The sequence below is a fragment of the Drosophila simulans genome, chromosome 3R, assembly GCF_016746395.2.
Source record: "Drosophila simulans strain w501 chromosome 3R, Prin_Dsim_3.1, whole genome shotgun sequence".
NCBI classification, from domain to species: Eukaryota; Metazoa; Arthropoda; class Insecta; order Diptera; family Drosophilidae; genus Drosophila; species Drosophila simulans.
In genome coordinates, this window is record NC_052523.2 from 11,074,709 (window position 1) to 11,093,566 (window position 18,858).

Consider the following 18,858-nt stretch of genomic DNA (forward strand, 5'->3'; position numbering starts at 1 on the left):
GGGTAATTCAACATTAATAAAAATATTTTTTTTTAAATTTTTTATACTCTTTAAAGAAAAGAATGCGCTACTGATATTGAAATATTTGCGGTTACTCAATTGACCCAGTTATCCTGCGCCATCTCTATCTTTCTATTTGTAAATGATTGCCTGTTCTTCACACTTTTCAATTAATAAACATAAAAACGCAAGCTCGAAATGGAAGAATGGGAATTAAAAGGCGACAGGAAAGTTGCGTGTCCATCTTCCAGTTTTAATTGAGGTTAAGTGAGCGGACATTAAATTGTTTATAGAGCAAGGTTACGACAAACTGTTCAAATTTCTGTGAAATATGGCTTTTTATGCGAAAACTGAAGAAAATTCAAGGTGAGCGTTGACGATGGACAATTGAATGTCCAAACGGATTTGGATCAAGGTAAGATGGCAACCAAATATGCAATTTTAATTTGCAAAAGAAACAAAGATAAAATGCATCTAGGAAAGAATCAATGTAATAAATAATATTATAAATTATTTATTTGTTAGTAAAATTTTAGAACAGATGCAATCTTAAATGAAAACTAAAATCTTTCGATGTAATTGTATGGAATAATGAACTGCGATACTTCTATCAAAAAGGTTCTAGACTAAACTTTAAAATTCCCGCTCTGTGGCGAAATACGAACAGTTTTTTATAGCTGGCAATGCTGCTTACGTTACTTGCTTACGTTATTTCAAAAAAGTGGGCGCGCATTTTTAAAAAGTGTGCTTTAGTTGACCTGAGAGCTCAAAAATATTGTATATATAATTATATATATATTGTTATTCATTGTAAATTAAAATTTTAACGTGCTTGATAATATTTGAATTTCGACTGGTACATCATGAACATATTGAACAGAACAACACTACAACAATATAACACTATGCTTTTGGCAATTATTGACGACGATACAGGCACCAACATCTGCTCTATGACGTCGACCATTGTGACAAGCATCGTTTAAAATTGCTATGTTAAGACTGCCAGTTTTTGGCAAGTCAAAGCCCAGAGTTGCCACACTGGGCACAGGCGAACACAGTGGCAGTGTGCCCAGACAGAAAAATATTAATTTCCTTCCGCATTTCTCTCTGCGCAAACTCCCACTCGCCAATACAACAACAACAGGAACAAGAACTCTCCCGGCTGCCCATGGATTTTCTTTTTGTTTTCGAATTCTTTTTCAGTTATTCGTTTTGTTTCGTGTGGCCAACAACAGCGACTGCGGTGGCCCCAAGGTGATTGTATTTCCGAGATCGGGGGACTATATATATATAATATATAGCCGTGCGCGTGCCAAACTTAAAGTTACTTTCACACACCGATTGATGCACTTTCAAGCAAACATCGTTATCAGCGGCTTGCAGTTTTTGTTGCATTTCGTAATTGGCGCCAAGCGAATGCTGTGGAAACATACGTTATCAGACTTTATAGCACTACCTGCTGGAAAAGTAACAAACGCGAAACATAAACAAATAGTCGGTGATAAGCGTTATTAGCCTTATCAATGCGCCGGCCGCATGAAAAAGAAAATACAAATTCCGGGCGTCCTCTCTCTCCCTCTCTTTCGCCCACCACACAGTGCAACAAAAACAAAATTATCAAGTTTTTAAACTTGTTGAGCGGGTTGAATATGGCAACAACAATGCGTACAACAACAAACATGAACAAACAATAACAAAATGGGGCGCAAGAATAACACCAATAATGGTGAACAATTTTTAGTGCTCACGCTCTCGCTCAGCAGCACGCCGCCACTGACCTTTATTTGACTTTTAGCTGGCAATGAAAAAAATATCTCTGCCTGCCACAAACACACAAACACACACGTACACTTGAGGTCTTGCCGCTGTGTTGTTGTTGCTGCTGCTGTTGTTGTTGTTCTTTTTAATTTCGGAGTTGCATTGCAGCAGTGCGTATGTGCGGGTGCGAGTGAGATAGCACTTCGTTTTCACCTCCTCCTTCGCAATAAAATAAATAAATTATCAAGTGCAAGAAGTCGAATTGTTCAACTGTTAGTAATCGTGCCAAGAGGTTTTTCTCACTTTTACTTTTGCTCGCATTCCTTCGTTAATTTCTTTCAAACATAATTGTGAGTGGGAAGTGCGAAGGAGACAAGTGCAATCGAGTGATAGTTAAGATATCACGCCCTCTAGCGGCGGATAAAGTGCATATAGTCCTGAAAAAGTTTAGTCCTCAGTTTATGTTTAATTATAAATAACGCGAACTTTGGAAGGACAAGGTACGGAAGTGAGAGAGAGTAAAAGAGAGTCCTATAATAAAAGGTGAATTATTAGGTACAAATCCAGATAAGTGATATACGATTAACCCAAAGCCGTAGAGAAAGTTATGTCAATAGATTATAGCCCGCATTTCGTTATATCAACACAGTTAAGATAATTAATAAGTGAAATCATTTTATTGTCTCGAACTTTTAAGTCTATTGATATTTTGTGGTTTCCTCGTTTGCCAAGGTCATTCTGGACAGTCTTCAATTAAGACAACCCCTTTTGACTTCGAATTCGATTAGATGGATAAACCTGAAAACTAAATAAGTAGAAGACAAATAAAAAATTTAGGATAAACTGACGCCTTCAGCATTTTTACTCTCAATTCGTGACGTTGACAATTGAAAAACATTTGCCAAATTTTCATGTATACTCGTACATATAGAGCGGGAAATTTGGCAAACTCATCTTTGCTCACTAATGAAACTGAACTAAACATTTCCGACATCCGAAAATAGACCTTTGGCTTATAGACGCCTCATCTATAGCTATAGAATATGGCACGTACATAAATGACCGACTGTCAGGGACATGGGCGATGTCGCATAGCACCGGTTATCAGTCCATAAACTGCAGCGATGCAACTGCACTCGCCTGATAGCGGATCGATCGCACCTCGCTGCGTGGTGATGCAACAAATGCCGGCGTGATGACAATGAATACCAATACGAGCAGCGCCAACATCAAGCGCGGTCGATGCACCGCGAGAAATCAGGCGATCTTCATACAGGTTTAATTGAAACCACACCCTTATTTTCACCGATCATAACTTAAAAACGTACAAGTTTGATTTTTTGGACATAACTAACGCGAAATACTCGTTACCTCAAATGTAGAATCCTTTAAGATGCATGTTCAAATAAAATATTTATTTGAATTAATAGCTTTTTGTATGAAATATAAGTTTTGTCTTAATATACAAGTGTAAGCGATAAGGAAGCGCTGCTTGTAATGTGGGTCAAGCCGGTGGCTAAATTTAGTTGACACTATCAGTCCGCGACGAGAGCCTCAACGGAGAGGTACAGCTATAGATCAGCGGCGTCTAGATTATAGCATCCCGTTCCCAACATATCAAGGAGATGCGCAGACAGCAGTCCTACCGTTTCGAGGACAACGAGTCCACCTCTTACGCCCTGAGGGTGGGGATCAACTTAGGGCAGCACAAAAGGCAGAGATTATACAAAAACTAATTTCTACTATTGCAACCGTCGTTCCAGATGAATCGTCGCTTTTCAAGAGTGGAGTCCGGGGCGGACCTTAAGGATTATTTCGATCGGGGTGATATCGCTTCCCGGGAGAACCGCTGGAACTTCGAGGTGGCATGGGAGGTGGCCAACAAGGTGGGCGGTATTTACACGGTGATCCGGTCGAAGGCATATGTCTCCACCGAGGAGATGGGCGAGCAGTTGTGTATGATGGGTCCCTACAAGGAGCACTGTGCCCGCACCGAGATGGAAGAGATGGAGTTCCCCAGGGGAAACCCCTTACTAGACGCTGTCAACTCATTGCGCTCGCGAGGCTATAAAATCCACACCGGTCGCTGGCTGGTGGACGGAAATCCCCAATTAATCCTTTTCGATATTGGATCAGCCGCCTGGAAGCTGGATCAGTTCAAATCGGAGATGTGGGAGAAGTGCCATATTGGAATACCTCATTTGGATATCGAGACGAACGATGCCATTATCCTTGGCTTTATGATTGCCGAGTTCCTGGAGGAGTTCCGCAACTTTGCCGTGACTTATTCGCAAAACAACGAACTGAGCGCTCCGAGGATTGTCGCCCACTTCCACGAATGGCAAGCTGGCGTGGGTCTCATTGTCCTACGTACTCGTCTGGTGGAGATCGCCACTGTGTTCACTACCCACGCCACATTGTTGGGTCGTTACTTGTGCGCCGGCAACACCGATTTCTACAACAATCTGGACAAGTTCGCCGTGGACGAGGAGGCGGGCAAGCGCCAAATCTACCATCGCTATTGCCTGGAGCGAGGTGCCACTCACTTGGCTCATGTGTTCACCACCGTCTCCGAGATTACGGGCTACGAGGCAGAGCATCTGCTCAAGCGCAAACCGGACATCATCACGCCCAATGGACTGAACGTGAAGAAGTTCTCGGCCATCCACGAGTTCCAGAACTTGCACGCCGTTGCCAAGGAGAAGATCAACGAATTCGTGCGGGGTCACTTTTACGGGTGAGTAGACAATGCAGAACTCCTGTTCACCAAATCTTCAATATCCGATATTAGAGTAAATAATTAGTTATTAGCTAATTGACAATAACAATTCAGCGATTCTGAGTTCATTTTACGATGCAGGAGAGATAGTATTATCTAAAGAAAATGTTATGCGGAAATGTTTTCAATATTCTACACCCTTGAATAAAGGTTAATCGATAGAAACATGTCTCTCTATAATCTACATGCATGTTTTGAAGTCTATAGTATTTTAATATGAGCATGGAACCTAACATCTAAAAAAGAATTTTATTGATTTATAGGTTAGATACAAATACATTCGGTGATAATCAATTCATGATCAAACTTATAAAATACTTATTCATTTGAAAGCCTTTATCAAGTTGTATAGTAAAAAATAATATCCAATTATATTCTCTATCCCTACAGCCACATTGACTTTGATTTAGATAAGACCCTGTACTTCTTCATCGCCGGTCGCTACGAGTTTGGCAACAAGGGAGCCGACATCTTCATCGAGGCACTGGCCCGCTTGAACGCGATGCTCAAGCACGAGAAGCCGGACACCACGGTGGTGGCCTTTCTCATCTTCCCCACCAAGACCAACAACTTCAACGTGGACTCGCTGCGAGGACATGCCGTGATCAAGCAGTTGCGCGATACGATCAACAACGTCCAGCAGGCCGTGGGCAAGCGGATGTTCGACACTTGCCTGCAGGGCAACATACCCAATGCCGATGATCTGCTTCAGAAGGATGACCTGGTCAAGATCAAGCGTTGCATGTTCGCCATGCAGCGCGATTCGATGCCGCCTGTTACCACGCACAATGTGGCTGATGACTGGAATGATCCGGTGCTATCCTCAATCCGTCGTTGCCATCTGTTCAACTCGCGCCACGATCGTGTCAAGATGGTCTTCCATCCGGAGTTCCTCACATCCACAAATCCTCTGTTTGGAATCGACTACGAGGAATTTGTCCGTGGCTGCCACTTGGGTGTCTTCCCCTCATACTACGAGCCCTGGGGTTACACTCCCGCCGAATGTACGGTGATGGGTATCCCCAGCGTAACCACCAATCTGTCTGGCTTTGGCTGCTTCATGGAGGAGCACATCAGTGATCCCAAGTCCTACGGTATCTACATCGTGGATCGCCGCTATATCGGCTTGGAGAACAGCGTTCAGCAGCTGTCCAGCTTTATGATGGAGTTCTCCAGGCTGAACCGCCGCCAGCGCATTATCCAGCGTAATCGCACGGAGCGGTTGAGCGATCTTCTGGACTGGCGCACCCTGGGCATTGTTAGTATTCATTGGGTTAACTTACGTCAAAGGTCGCGGAAGCGACCAATGCTTTTATTTTATAAAATCCAATTATTAACCCATGACACTTTCATTTGCAGTACTACAGACAGGCCAGGGTTAAGGCCCTGCAAGCTGTTTACCCAGACTATGTGGATGAATTGTCTCTTTATGGGTCGAAGAACAACTTGATCTTCTCGCGACCGCACAGCGAACCTCCCAGTCCTACTTCATCGCGTAAGTGGCAGGAAGAAGACGCAGATCGCTAGAAAGTTAAATATTTAGTTCAAGTCTACTCAACACATTTCAATGTAAATGCATTTTTAAATACTTTTGATGTACTTTGGATTCAAAAGATTTTAGTCTCGAATAAAACAGCTGCTGGACATTCCACTTTCACGATTCTCATCAAGTAATAAAAAACGTTTAAATAAATCATGTTAAATAAATAACCAGGTCCAAAAGCAAGCTGCAACTTTAGATTTGCTCTTGAGTGTAATTCTATCATATTTGCTGATAAAGCCTAATAGACAACTAATGTTTTTAGCAACCGAATTAGAATGCATATACCTTCAAGGCGAAAATGAAAATATTTAACTAATGAGCGATGTTGCTGATACTATAGAAACGATAAATGCATGTCTAATAATGTTTATAATGTTTATCACCAGGGCACACCACTCCAGCTCCATCGGTTCACGGTTCGGATGACGAGGACTCCGTGGATGAGGAGACCGAACTCAAGGAATTGGGGATTAAGTAGAGTTCTCTGCCAAATGGAAGGCGCTTATATTTGTAGCGAACAAACCAATTGAAATCAACACACGCGCAATATTACCATAAGTTCCAGTTGTCTTGTTCCACCAATGTTCATCGAGATGCGGGCTAAACTCTCGCCCGGATGCCTTCGAAACTATCTACCTGCAATTGAAATGCCAGAACAAATGTTTTCACATCTAATCAAATTATTAATATTATGTATGCCCAGATCGCAAGCGTAAGCATTCGAGCAGGACGAGTCCAGATTTTATTAAACGTTGTTTAGTCCATAAGGAGAACGAGGTCTCCCCGCCCTGTCACCCAGCTTCATACCCTGCGTATCAAATAAATCGTTATTTAAAGTACACTCATTTATCGCACCTATGTACATCCTATAGGAAATGAAAGTATATTCAAAGCTTTCAGTTAGAAATTTATACATATAACTTTCCGTCAACACTTTGGATTCGATAGCATTTGTATTATTTCGTAAAAAGGGAAACCATGATTTCATTTCGTTAGCAAAAACACTTTTATTCAGTAAAATATGTAGAGAAATGTAGTAGTTATATGAAGACACCTTAGGTTTTGTTAATCAGAAATAATCTCGAGAGCTTGTGGTTTAATCTGGAATTGATCAGTTGTTCTTGCGATTGCGTTTGCTGTAGGCTGATCTCACAAAGTGGGTACGGCTTTGACGGCGTCTTCTTCGCTGGACTGCAACGTTGTAGTCGTCGTCGTCGTCCCCATCATTGACTGGTGGCTGTTCCAGATGTTCAGGTGACCCGTTGTTCTGCGAGCCTTTGTCCAGCGCGTCTTGGCATTTTTCGATGTCGTCACATAAATGCCATCCATCGGCCTCTTCATCTGCAATGGCTTTATCTACACTGGTGTCATCTCTGTTGCCATTGTTATTGTTCTGTATGGTCGGTACATTGTTAAAGGGCGGATATGCCACATAATATGGATTGTACATCCAAGGAGGATTATACATGAGGGGAGCTCCGTATCCCTGGAAGCAACCGGCACAGTGGGCGGGCACACCATATTGCAGAATGTATCCATAGGGATAATTGAGGCAGTGCTCGCAGATAGAGGTCTTAGGCCTCGTAGGCTGGGCAAAATCACTACTTTGGCCTGGATTCTGTCCGCAATTGAAGTAGGGCCAACTGTTGCCAGTGTAATGACACCGTGTAGCTTCGGTTGTCTTCCGATGGAGGGCTCTCCTCCGCCGTGGCACATATTCGATGGTTTCGTGACACCTGTCGGAGTCATCGTCTTCACACTGCACCACTCTTTTGGCCAACATCACTCTGGCCTGACACTTTTCGCCACAGACCCGCTGACGGCTTCTCTCTCTGCAGTCGCGTCCACCCTCATTCTCACACTCCCGAGTGAAACGCACCACATAACAACAGGATCCCTTGTCAGTGTAGCCCAGTCCAAAACGTCCTCCCACCTGCGAGACATTCTGCCTCACCTGGACATTGACCTCATTGCGATTTTGGATTTGGTGTTCGATTATATTGTTGATATCGTTGGTCAGCCGAATAATGTTGGTCGTATTAATAGGTGCCTGGGGTGGTGCCACTATATCCGTGTCGTTAATGCCCTGAACCATTAGGGGCTTGACGTACAGGTCCGGGCACACAGGACACTCGTCCTCGCACGACTGTTTGCCAGCGCAAACATTGATGCAATTGTCCCTGTTCTCCTGGCATTGTTCGTAGTCCTGGAGATTGGGTTGATCGTAGTTCTGGAGAGGAGTATGCACCACTATCGTGTTGTTTTTCAGCTGATCCTCGGCGATGACTGCAAAGGTCAGCAGGTGGAGTATTCCACACGTCAGCCCCAGTTTCAGCTGCGAAAATAGTTAAAAACTCAATTAATTTTTTTGCATTTGTGTTTTTTCCCTTTTTTTAATTGAGCTAATAGGTCGAAGAAATTACTCATCGCTGATGAAAACCATAATACATTTCTTTGACATTTTTCTGCACCCATGATTAGATAAAAGTACGAACTTTTTTGCTGATTTTTGGGCGAAAAATACTATCAATACTTGCAAATTCCTGGACTTTTCTGATCCCGGTAACTCACCATTGAATGTGCCATTATCAACTGTTTGGCTCTTCAAATTTCTGGGACGACCGGCTAGGCGCAAAATGCAGTGTCAACTGCAGTGGCTGAGTGGAGGCTATGGCACCGTCACCATCATGGCACCTGGAACCTACCTTCGAAGATAAGGTTAGATAACACTATCAAAGAATTGATTACTAGCGAAGCTTTCACTCAATTTTGAAATCAATGGTTAAATACACTAGTGGGCATAAGTATTTAGACCAGAAATATATGAGAGAACAAATCGACACTTCAATCAACACCAACTACTCTATCCACCGTGCCCTTTGTGACGACACTACAAGATCACCAAGGCCAAAGGATAACCCAAGAATCCCATTCATCATCAACCTTATAATTGGAAGTATCCGCCCTTATGTTGGAGTATCGGAGCTTTCAAGAAAAGAGCTAAGCTCTGCTGAAGGACGTAGGGTAATCTAATCTAATCATTTAATTAGTGATCATTAGTCGATATTTGGAGATAAGATAAGTGCTATTATAATTTGTACACAAATAATTATTGTCTAAAACATTAACCAAATTTATAGACACATCCGCTTTCCACAATTTTAAGCTCAGAATTGTGTTGACATGAATATTCGGAAATGACGCACTATATCACAACAACACTTTAAGGTTGAACGGAATTGTGAGGGGCTTTAACTATCAAAAAGGCTCTTATGTATTATAAAAAAGATTATTATAATTTGTGTTTCTTTATTAATTGTTTTTTTTTTTGGGGTGTGGTCTTGATTGCATAATGATAAGCACGTATTCCATAATTTGCGCTTGGCGAGTGTTAGGCGGTCTGAATCCATCCATCCTCCGCCTGGCATCCGATTTGACCTGAATATTGGGAGCAGTATTGGGCCTGGTCGTAATATGCGCAGCTGTGGGTGCTGCATTTGTAGGAGTAGCAGTACGAGGAGCAGGTCGAAAGGTCACCCATAGCACAGCCACTGCAGTCGTAGAAGTCTAAAGTGGACAAAATACGATGAAATTGGACTTTAGGCATGTAACAACTATCATTACTGAACTCACTCTGGGGCTGCTGGCAAATCCCATTATTGGACTGACAGGCCTGAGCCGCCCAGTTGGGAGGCATGGCCAGCATCTGGCTGTTGGACTGAGTCCAGCTGGTTACTGCGACCGGAGCGAGCATCACCTTCCTGGCACTGCAGACGGAACCGCACTGCTGCTGACTCCTGCTGAAGCATTTGTATCCGTCTTGACCCGCCTGGGTGGCGCAGACCCGCGGAGCGAATACGTTGCAGCAGGGGCTTGAGGGTGGCTGTGGTGGCGCCACCACTTCCACCAGCTCCTCTTCCTCTTCGGAGGCTTGTTCTGGGATTGTGATGGAGGCGTTTACCATGACGTGGTTAACATTGTTGGTGATCAGGTGGGGCAGAGTTCCTGGCAGCTGGTGGACAGTGTTCTCTATGTGGATGTTACCGAGCTCCAATGGCTGAGGCTTCGAGCACCGGATACCCGTCCACACATATCCAGCAGGACAGCGGGCCTGAATGCAGCGTCCTTCGATGTACAAGCTATTTCCCCCGCAGAAAAGTAGACGGCAAGCACCTTTCACCAAAATTGTTCCCTCCGGACACCGGATAATGGGATCCGGTGGTGGCGTAGTGACTGGGACTGGGCTCGGTTGAGGTGGTGGTGTTGGATTTGCTTGAGGTGCAGGCGCTGGTTGCTCAGTAACACTTGGGAGAGTGGTAGTTGGCGGAGAAGTTGGGGAAGGAGCATTGGGATACGAAGATGTGCCGTTCGAGTTACAGGAACTTGGACCATCGGCATTGGGACAAGCTGGAGTTGTTGGTGTATTGGGACACAGTGGCTTATCTGGAACCACTGTAGGATATTGAGGAGTGTTGGGGCAACCGGGAGTACCAGGAACAACATTTACATTGGGATTAGATGGATTATTCGGAACCACTGTAGGATATTGAGGAGTGTTGGGACAACCGGGAGTACCAGGAACAACATTTACATTGGGATTAGATGGATTATTCGGAACCACTGTAGGATATTGAGGAGTGTTGGGGCAACCGGGAGTACCAGGAACAACATTTACATTGGGATTAGATGGATTATTCGGAACCACTGTAGGATATTGAGGAGTGTTGGGGCAACCGGGAGTACCAGGAACAACATTTACATTGGGATTAGATGGATTATTCGGAACCACTGTAGGATATTGAGGAGTGTTGGGGCAACCGGGAGTACCAGGTACAACAGTAGTTACAGGATTGGAAGGATTATTCGGAACCACTGTTGGATATTGAGGGATGTTAGGGCAACCGGGAGAACCAGGAACAACAGTAGTTACAGGATTGGAAGGATTGCATTGAATCCCCGTTTGACCTCCGCACAGGTTACTATATATATTCAAAATAATGGGGCCGCAAACGCCATAGGCATTAACCTGACCTAAGATGTGAATGGTGTCATCAGTGGACTGACGGATAAACGCTTCCAAGTCGAACTTACCATTTTGGCAGGGTGTATAATTGGTGATAACCGTCGCGGGAAATAGTCCAAGGCAGATTAGCAGCAGCAGCCGTTGCACCCGGGAACCCACTTCACTGTCAGACATTTCGATTCGAACTGATCCCGGCTCACCGGTGACGATCAGGAAGGGCTGAAGCTGCAGCACAAGCGACCTTCACTGTTATCTGGAGCACGAGGAGAAGGTTATCGCAGCGCCACCAATTATGATTTCCAATGGCATCCCAGCGAGCTAAGCATCGCTACGATTAGTCTCTCGCTTAGTGCGGACCGCCGTGCCTCGCAAATCTGTGTCTCAGCTCCCGGATCAGCAAGCAACTTAAACAGTATGCTTGTGAAGTCATTCAGATCGGCCCTGGTTGCCTGCCTGATCACCCTTGTGCCTTGCGGAAGTGCTCAAGAAAACATCGCGGTAACCGAACGTGGATTATTCTGAGGATTCTTATACATATATATTCCCCTAGAAGCCGACATCTCCGCAGGGATCTCAGGATGTCAACGGCGTGTGGCAAAGCTCTTTAGTTTGTCAAACAGGTAAGAAATCTCTGAAAAAATGGTTAATCTCGCTGTATCAAAAATAATTATGACGAAATGGTGCCCAATTTAATCAGCAGCTGTGTATGACTATTTATAGAACTATTCAATGCTTTTACTGATTATTTTAAAAAAGTATATGAAAAAACAATGTTTTTTACATAAAAAACAATTATTATTATATTATTTTTGGTTTTGTCGTTCATTAGGATATCAATTGAAAGCGGATGGAAAATGTTATCCACAGACATACAAAACGTGCGGGCCTGGTAACTTAATAAAAAAACTGATAAATCTTTAAATCGTGAGATTTTTTTGGTATTTTTTTGCGTTGTCATTTTGTTTAGGATACTTTCTTAGCATTGATGAACTATGCTATCGTACGAATCCTGAGCCTTGCCCGTTTGAATCGACGACCACTACTACTACGACAACAACAACAACAGAGCCCACTACCACAACAACAACAACAGAGCCCACTATCACAACAACAACAACAGAGCCCACTACCACAACAACAACAACAACAGAGCCCACTACCACAACAACAACAACAACAACAGAGCCCACTACCACAACAACAACAACAGAGCCCACTACCACAACAACAACAACCACTGCGCCTCCTGTCATTGCAGAACAGACTCGCTGTCCACCGGGATCGATTTACTTCGACTCGCAGTGCAGAAAAATCGTCTGTTCGGAGGGTGAATACAAGGCTGGGCGTTGCATTTCATTGGCATGTCCAGCGGGAACCGTGTGGTATCAAAAACGCTGCCAACAACCCGGCTTTATCACCACTATCCTTGAGATTGACAATGTGATCCACAATGAGCACAAGTACTCGGTGACCAGCGAAAATATAAATCGTGTGGAGTACATTACATCCGCACCCTATGATCCCGATAACGACAAGAGCTATGACTACAGTATAGATAACATCGTAGCCACAACAACAACCAGACGTCCCTGGATGTACCCCAGCTTGAGGCCAACTACGGAACAGTCGGTGGCCAATGAAGTCTTTCCGGGCCGTCATCCTCCACCGCAATGCTGTTTTGTAAAGAGCCCTCGCATCTGCATCAACTATTCCCCCAACTGGGTGTGCTCCAGCAAGGAGAAGAAGTTCTGCGATTCCAGAGTCTGCACGGCCCCGGTGGTATATCTCAAGCCACCGAAGGTCGTATATGACGAAAACTCGAAACGAGTGGTCATGCCGCCCAATCCTCCACTTGTGGCGTGCAGCACGCCGGATTGCAAGGAGAGCGGTGAGTCTTCAAATCGTTTCTTTTATTATTTACATTGTATATCTGCTTAACGAACTTATCGAAGAGATTAGGATAAAAAATGTGTTTCAAGATCATTAATACAATCTTGTGTTTCCGCAGACGTTTTGGATTGCTCCGGCTGCAAGGATCACCAGCGAGATAAGTGCTCGCCGGGCTGCTACAGTTACTACTGTCCCAACGGAAGCTGTGCCTTCATGAATACCGAGGACTTTTGTGGCATTTATCCTGGAGAATTTGGTTGCAATGCAATGGACGGATGTATCTGGGATTGGTGCAATAAGAAGTGCTATTAGCTAAAACAATTTGTACTCTATGCAACTTAAATATACATACTTGAACTTACACAAAAAGACGTTATACTACTGCTTATAACCTTTTCGGGAAGTCCCCGTTTCGAATTTCAAATTACTGTTACATAGCTAGTACACACTCCCAACTTAGCAGAGACACACACCGAACTTGATGGCGGGTATGTAATGTCGATAACACTTCGTCGATACATCGATAGATCGATAACACTTGGGGTTTGTTTCAGCTGTTGCCGCGCCAGTCTCATTGTGTTTTTGCATCGCGAGCGGGACGGTCGTCGATTCGGGTTCGAACTGGAATCGGAAATAGCGGTCTAGCGGGCCTTTCTGCCTCTCTGTGTGCTTTTGGAAAAAGTTTGCTTGAAAAATGTGTAAAGAAAGCGGCGCCGCCGAGTGAGTGCGTGTGTGTGTTTTTATGTGTTTGCAAATACAAAAGTAAAACAGCCCCAAAGGCAACAACAAAGTGGCGGCGTTGGCGGCTACAGCGCAGTAGCAGCGACGCAGCGGAGCAGCAGCAGTGCAGCAGCAGCGACGTCCAGTGCATTTTGGTGCAAACTAATTGTTGTTGTGAGAGGTACGCTATACTCGTATGTGTATGTGTGCGGGTGGGTGTTAGTTGCAGGTGTGCGTGCGATTTGATTTGCATTTATGTTGGGGTTTTGTTTTGTCATCTTTTCATCAAGTAATATAAACTAAATAAATGAACTATGTGTGGAAGTTATTTAATATATATATAAATAAAATTCGGAATTATAATATGAGCGTGAAAGCATAAGATAATTTGTAGGAAATCAACAAATTGTGAATATTAATTTAAACAAATAAACGTATAACGCACACAATACAGCACAACCAAAGTAAAACAAAAATCATATTTAATAAACAGCATAGGGGACTGTTGTATAAGCATTTGTTTACATAGTGCAAAAGCCCATAAATTGTGCAATTCCCCCAGCAGAGAATTGTTCTCTCTCTCTCTTTCTCGTCGTCGCTTGTGTTAATTGAAAAAAAAGTCAACAAACTTCCTGTTTTTTATGTGTCTCCCTCTCTTTTCCACACTTTTCATAACTGTTGCCGCAGACAACAAGGGTATTATTGTGGCAGTACCGCCCCGCCCCCTGCCTGTGCCTCCGCCGCAGCCCTTTCTTCCGCCCACAAACTCTCTCTGAAAAGGGAAGCGAAATGTGAGAGTGTGTGTGTTGGCAAGAAAGTTTTGTATTTGCTTTTGTGATTTCTGCTTGCTGTTTGATATTTGCCAGAAGTGCGGGCGTTGAAGTTTTTAGTGCAACATTTCTCTGCTCCAGCGGGAGCTTTTATAATGTGTGTGTGCGCTATTATTAAAACCCCCAACGCTCACACACACACACAGCCGTGTGCATGGGGCAAAAAACTATGGCCGTGTGTATTTGTGCGAGGCGTTGGCGTTCTGACCAGCAGAAGAGGAAGATAGCGCAGCGGTAAAGGGTGAAAGGAAACGGAAAGAAACGGTGAAATGGGAGAGGGAAAGAGAGGGGGAAGGATACTAAATAAATATATCAGGGAATCAAACAAATAAGCGAGGGAAAGTAAAAAAATAGATAAAATGAAATAAATAGATGAAATGTTTAACTAAACTAAAATAGGTTCGATTGTGCATTGCAAATTGTATGGGAATGTTATGTTTACTTTGAATTGGTATTTAATATAACATGACAGTTCAGAATTTGGCTATAACTTGCCATCTAAAAGTTTACGCTGGAAGGGTCATTATAATATTACCCACACTCTGTGAACTAATTACATTAACAGAATTTTGCTGAACACAGAAGCTTGTCGCTTTTGGGGTCAGTTCATAAATAAATCAAACAAATCGGTTAAAACGTAAAAGATAAACATTATGTTAATCAACAAACACCACCCGAGGAATTCCTGTGCAACGGGAATTTCGAGTGTTTACCTCTCGCCCACCTTGCCCACACCACCATCCCTTCCCTTTCCTCTCCGTCCCCTTTCACCCACTTGTGAGACATAAACGTCGCCGCACATTTGCCGTACCCCCACTCCCCCTTGGCGGGGTATTGTAATAAAGCGTTTTACGATCTCCGGTGCCTGACGCACTTGTTGTTTTTATGACAGTTAAGCTATTTTGCGTATGACACGTTTGACAGATGCCAAGCGCCCAGTGCTGCTGTCAACGCCGCTGTTAAACGCAGCCCATCTCGCTCCCTCCTTTTCTCAGCCTCTCCACCGCCCTTAACACCCACCACCCCCTTTTTACATGGAGCCAAATTAATACTTTGATTTGGGACCAAGCGGAAAATATATTTGATTGAATTTCTTAAGAGCATATTATTGATCCGTTTCATAAACAGTTTAATACTAGATTTTATGAAATTAAAGCTTTAATATTATTCTCATTTGAAATTAGCCTCAATTAAGAAAACCCAAACTTTTGGATGCCAAAAATATTATTCCATGCTGTGGCCTGCTCGACCGACATACATATTGGGCCACCCTAACCCACACCCCTTCGGTGGCCGAAAAAGTTTGTGCATGTTTGTTTGCTGCGCAGGCATTTTAATTTCACCAGCCATTAAGTACACAAAGAGTGGGCGTGTGGCATGTTGGGGGCGCGGCAGGTCGGGTCGGACAGAGGAGCTGTCTTTTCGCAGCTACTTTTACGCATGTTTTCGCGCTAGAGCCCAAAAAGAAGTCGGCATGACATCAATTTTCTCGGCCAAATGTGGCGAACTGCGACAGCGGCAACAACAGCAACAATAAACTGGGCCGGGCCACGCCTACAAAAACCATAAGCTGCAAACATCAAATATCAACGGCAGCAGCAGCAACAGCTAAAACAACAACAAACAACTGCCGCTCGGCTTGTCGCATGTAATTGCTTGCCGCAAAGTAAGTGACAATAGCGCAAGGCAAAAGACAGTGGGAACAAAGTGACGCTGAATGAAATGCTGATATGCTATAATTAGTATCAAGAAATGATTGACGATGCTGGCGATAAATTGATACCTGGGGATAAATTTGATAACCAATAATATAAGCATTTTCGCTCTTTAGCTTGATTTCATCTTACATACTTGTATCTTATCTAAGACAATCAAAATGAGTCTCTTCTGATGTTAACAATATCTTTGGTGTTTTCAAATATAACGTATACGTAATTTCTAATACTATGTTCCTTTATTACCTACACATTTAATATATTACAATTAGTTTGTAATTTCATATTTTGTATGATTTTAATTGTTGTTGTGTTCTATTTAAGTTATCAATCAATAGTTTTAATAATATTTTTGTATGGATTTTACTCCGATTCGTTCCACTGTACCGACGAACAAGCTGAGGTCGGTGTAACTAAAAACCGCAAAAGCTTGTCACTCCCCCTTTCGCACATCGCCCCCGTCTTCCGCCCCCGCCACGCCCCTTGTGTCGCACTTCTATGCTGTCGAAGTAGTTGCTTCCGCTCTCGCGGTTTCGTCGCTCCCGCTTGAATAAATGTATGTACATGTGTGTGTGTGTATATAGAAGTATCTATCGCAGTTGTATCTTTTTGCTGTTGTATCTTTAGCCGCTGTTCTTTTTGTTGTTGGCCGGCGTACGTGGGCGGCAAAGGCATTAGAAAAAAAATCAACGTCAAGCCCGAAGTTCCAATTCAAGCTTTGAAATATTTGCTGGATGACGTCGGCGGCCAATTTTTTGTTGTCGTCAATCAAAATTCAAATTTCTTTGACGCATTCTGCGGATGCATGCGCCTAGGCTTCGAATTTCGAATAAACAAATGCAAAAACCCAAACACAAAAAAAAAAAAGGAAACTGATAAGCCAGGCAAACATTTAAACACTAGCTGCCATTTGCGTATCGAATATCGTTTTTGTTTATTCTCGTCCCATTATTACTTGTATTTATTTGCCTCCTCTCTTTTTCGCTTTTTGGTCAAAGCTTTTGGCCATTTAATATTCATTTATTCAGCCATGTTTATTTATTTATTTGCGTGTCTCTCGGTCGGAGTGTTTGTGATTGTGTTTTCTACTTGTGTGTGGCTAAAAGACCGAAAAAACGTACAAAAAAATAACGAAAAACGTGAAATCGCATGCTAGGAGCCATGGCCATGATTTTGAATTTCAGCAGGCCAGAGTCGCGACAAAGAAATCCGAAATAAAATCCAAATAAAATATAATCGTAAAAGGCACTTGGCATCCATTTGATACCCTTGTGGAGGGTCATCGATTACTTTGATTTCTCATTTCTGCACGTTCAATTTCCTGATCTATGTGGGGTTCCCAATATGGTTAATATCTTCTGAGTAAATCTTTCGATCACTTAAAATAGTCTATTTAAAATCAATAAACTGCTGTTGCTTATGTTTATTTTTTATACTTTTTAAATATTTTATATTTAAAATATATTTAAAATATTTTATAATTAAAGGTTATTGTGTAACAAGTTTTTGAAATGAGCTGTTACCCATAAAACCATAAATTTCTATTAAGTTTACAAGCTTCGTTGGCCTTTTCCTTCGGTTCACATTTAAAGAGGAAAACAATATTTTAGCTTAGAGAAATCCTGCACTACCAAAGCCATATTTCATTTGGAAAATCATAAATCTCCAAGAGTTTCTGTTGGTCGGAGCGTAAATCATTTAGTTTGTGCGCCAAGCAGGAATTAATTGAGATCTTTTAGACAACTTAAATAAAAATATATGCGTATGTACACGTCGGATTTAAAGGAATGTGCTTTATATCTGCCTTGACAAAGCAATTTAAATATTTTAAATCAACGACTGCCAGCATGTACTTTTATGGAAATTTTGTTTGGGAAAACAACGATGCCAATGGGAAAAATAACAAAGATAGAACTGCTTGCCACTCCCACCCATTCCCATCCCATATTCCCATTTTTACCATTTTCCCCACCCGTTTTTTCCCACCAGCGGGGCCAAAAGATTTTCGTAGCTCATAAATTCTTTTGTTTAACTCGTTTTTCTTTGATTTCTTTAGCCGGGCACGTAGCGAACCAAGCGCGGGCAAAGAAAAAGTGAAAATTCAGTGGGAAAATTGTCGCTGTCTGTGGCCCACTGCGATTACAGCAGCAGCAAGAAAAGCAGCCTCAAAACTAATTAGTTGCGCTGCATTCAAACTGAGTTTTACTTTTTGCCCCAGACTGCAACTTGGATTGAGTAAGACTTTCATCTGATCCCCGTTGCCGCCCCTTTGTTCACCCAATTGTCCGATTTTCCACCACTTTTCCCCGCCACGGTTGTGCAACTTTGGGCTCAAACGAGATGGTAAGAGACAAATTCAGTTAACTGTTACACACAGTCACTGACTGACTTAATTCCCTACATTTTTACGATTGTACCATTGCACATTGGTAGAAAAGTGATCTGAAAATGAACTCATTTACCACCCACCCACCCATTTCCCCCTTTGAATCGGAGGATGCTTAATGCTGCATAATCAGGTTGATGTTACCGCCTGATTAAGTGCTCCAAACAGCGCAGATTGTTTTCGATGTTACGCCAGACTATTTATAAACGAT

General features: G+C 42.9%; 5 protein-coding genes across 11 annotated transcripts in view; 3 read left to right on the forward strand and 2 right to left on the reverse strand.

The window, feature by feature from the left end:
- Positions 1-1,116: 1,116 nt before the first annotated feature.
- Positions 1,117-6,924, forward strand: LOC6728025 (glycogen [starch] synthase). Of its 2 annotated transcripts, none has more exons than XM_016176697.3 (5): positions 1,117-1,257; positions 3,525-4,498; positions 4,931-5,798; positions 5,900-6,035; positions 6,470-6,924. In XM_016176697.3, exons 2-5 carry the CDS (start codon positions 3,525-3,527, stop codon positions 6,559-6,561), a joined length of 2,070 nt encoding a protein of 689 aa, XP_016034640.1. In that variant the 5' UTR covers positions 1,117-1,257; the 3' UTR covers positions 6,562-6,924. The 2 variants fall into 2 exon arrangements, with proteins under 2 accessions (XP_016034640.1, XP_002103377.1); XM_002103341.4 differs by lacking the exon at positions 1,117-1,257 and adding an exon at positions 3,304-3,446.
- A 146-nt stretch (positions 6,925-7,070) lies between these two features.
- LOC6728026 lies at positions 7,071-9,280 on the reverse strand. The gene is made up of 2 exons (XM_002103342.4): positions 8,655-9,280; positions 7,071-8,418 (listed from the first exon to the last, which is right to left on the reverse strand). Exons 1-2 carry the CDS (start codon positions 8,667-8,669, stop codon positions 7,195-7,197), a joined length of 1,239 nt encoding a protein of 412 aa, XP_002103378.1. The 5' UTR covers positions 8,670-9,280; the 3' UTR covers positions 7,071-7,194.
- Positions 9,281-9,385: 105 nt separating this feature from the next.
- Positions 9,386-11,325, reverse strand: LOC6728027 (formin-like protein 5). Of its 3 annotated transcripts, none has more exons than XM_044923371.1 (4): positions 11,175-11,325; positions 10,975-11,114; positions 9,717-10,806; positions 9,386-9,650 (listed from the first exon to the last, which is right to left on the reverse strand). In XM_044923371.1, the coding sequence occupies exons 1-4, from the start codon at positions 11,278-11,280 to the stop codon at positions 9,475-9,477; spliced, it is 1,512 nt and encodes a 503-aa protein (XP_044779306.1). In that variant the 5' UTR covers positions 11,281-11,325; the 3' UTR covers positions 9,386-9,474. The 3 variants fall into 3 exon arrangements, with proteins under 3 accessions (XP_044779306.1, XP_039151295.1, XP_016034642.1); XM_039295361.1 differs by having other exon boundaries at positions 9,717-10,890; XM_016175336.2 differs by having other exon boundaries at positions 9,717-11,114.
- An 80-nt stretch (positions 11,326-11,405) lies between these two features.
- Positions 11,406-13,357, forward strand: LOC6728028 (cell wall protein DAN4). 2 transcript variants are annotated; one of them, XM_016176699.3, is made up of 5 exons: positions 11,406-11,604; positions 11,657-11,726; positions 11,936-11,995; positions 12,074-12,994; positions 13,115-13,357. In XM_016176699.3, exons 1-5 carry the CDS (start codon positions 11,521-11,523, stop codon positions 13,306-13,308), a joined length of 1,329 nt encoding a protein of 442 aa, XP_016034643.1. In that variant the 5' UTR covers positions 11,406-11,520; the 3' UTR covers positions 13,309-13,357. The 2 variants fall into 2 exon arrangements, with proteins under 2 accessions (XP_016034643.1, XP_039151296.1); XM_039295362.2 differs by having other exon boundaries at positions 11,540-11,604; positions 11,936-11,984.
- A 178-nt stretch (positions 13,358-13,535) lies between these two features.
- LOC6728030 overlaps positions 13,536-18,858 on the forward strand; it is a 28,895-nt gene continuing 23,572 nt past the window's right edge. For all 3 annotated transcript variants that reach the window (XM_016176700.2, XM_039295359.1, XM_016176701.2), the window contains exon 1: positions 13,536-13,897. The gene's annotated coding sequence lies outside the window, so the exon portion shown is untranslated. The remainder of the gene's footprint in view (positions 13,898-18,858) is intronic.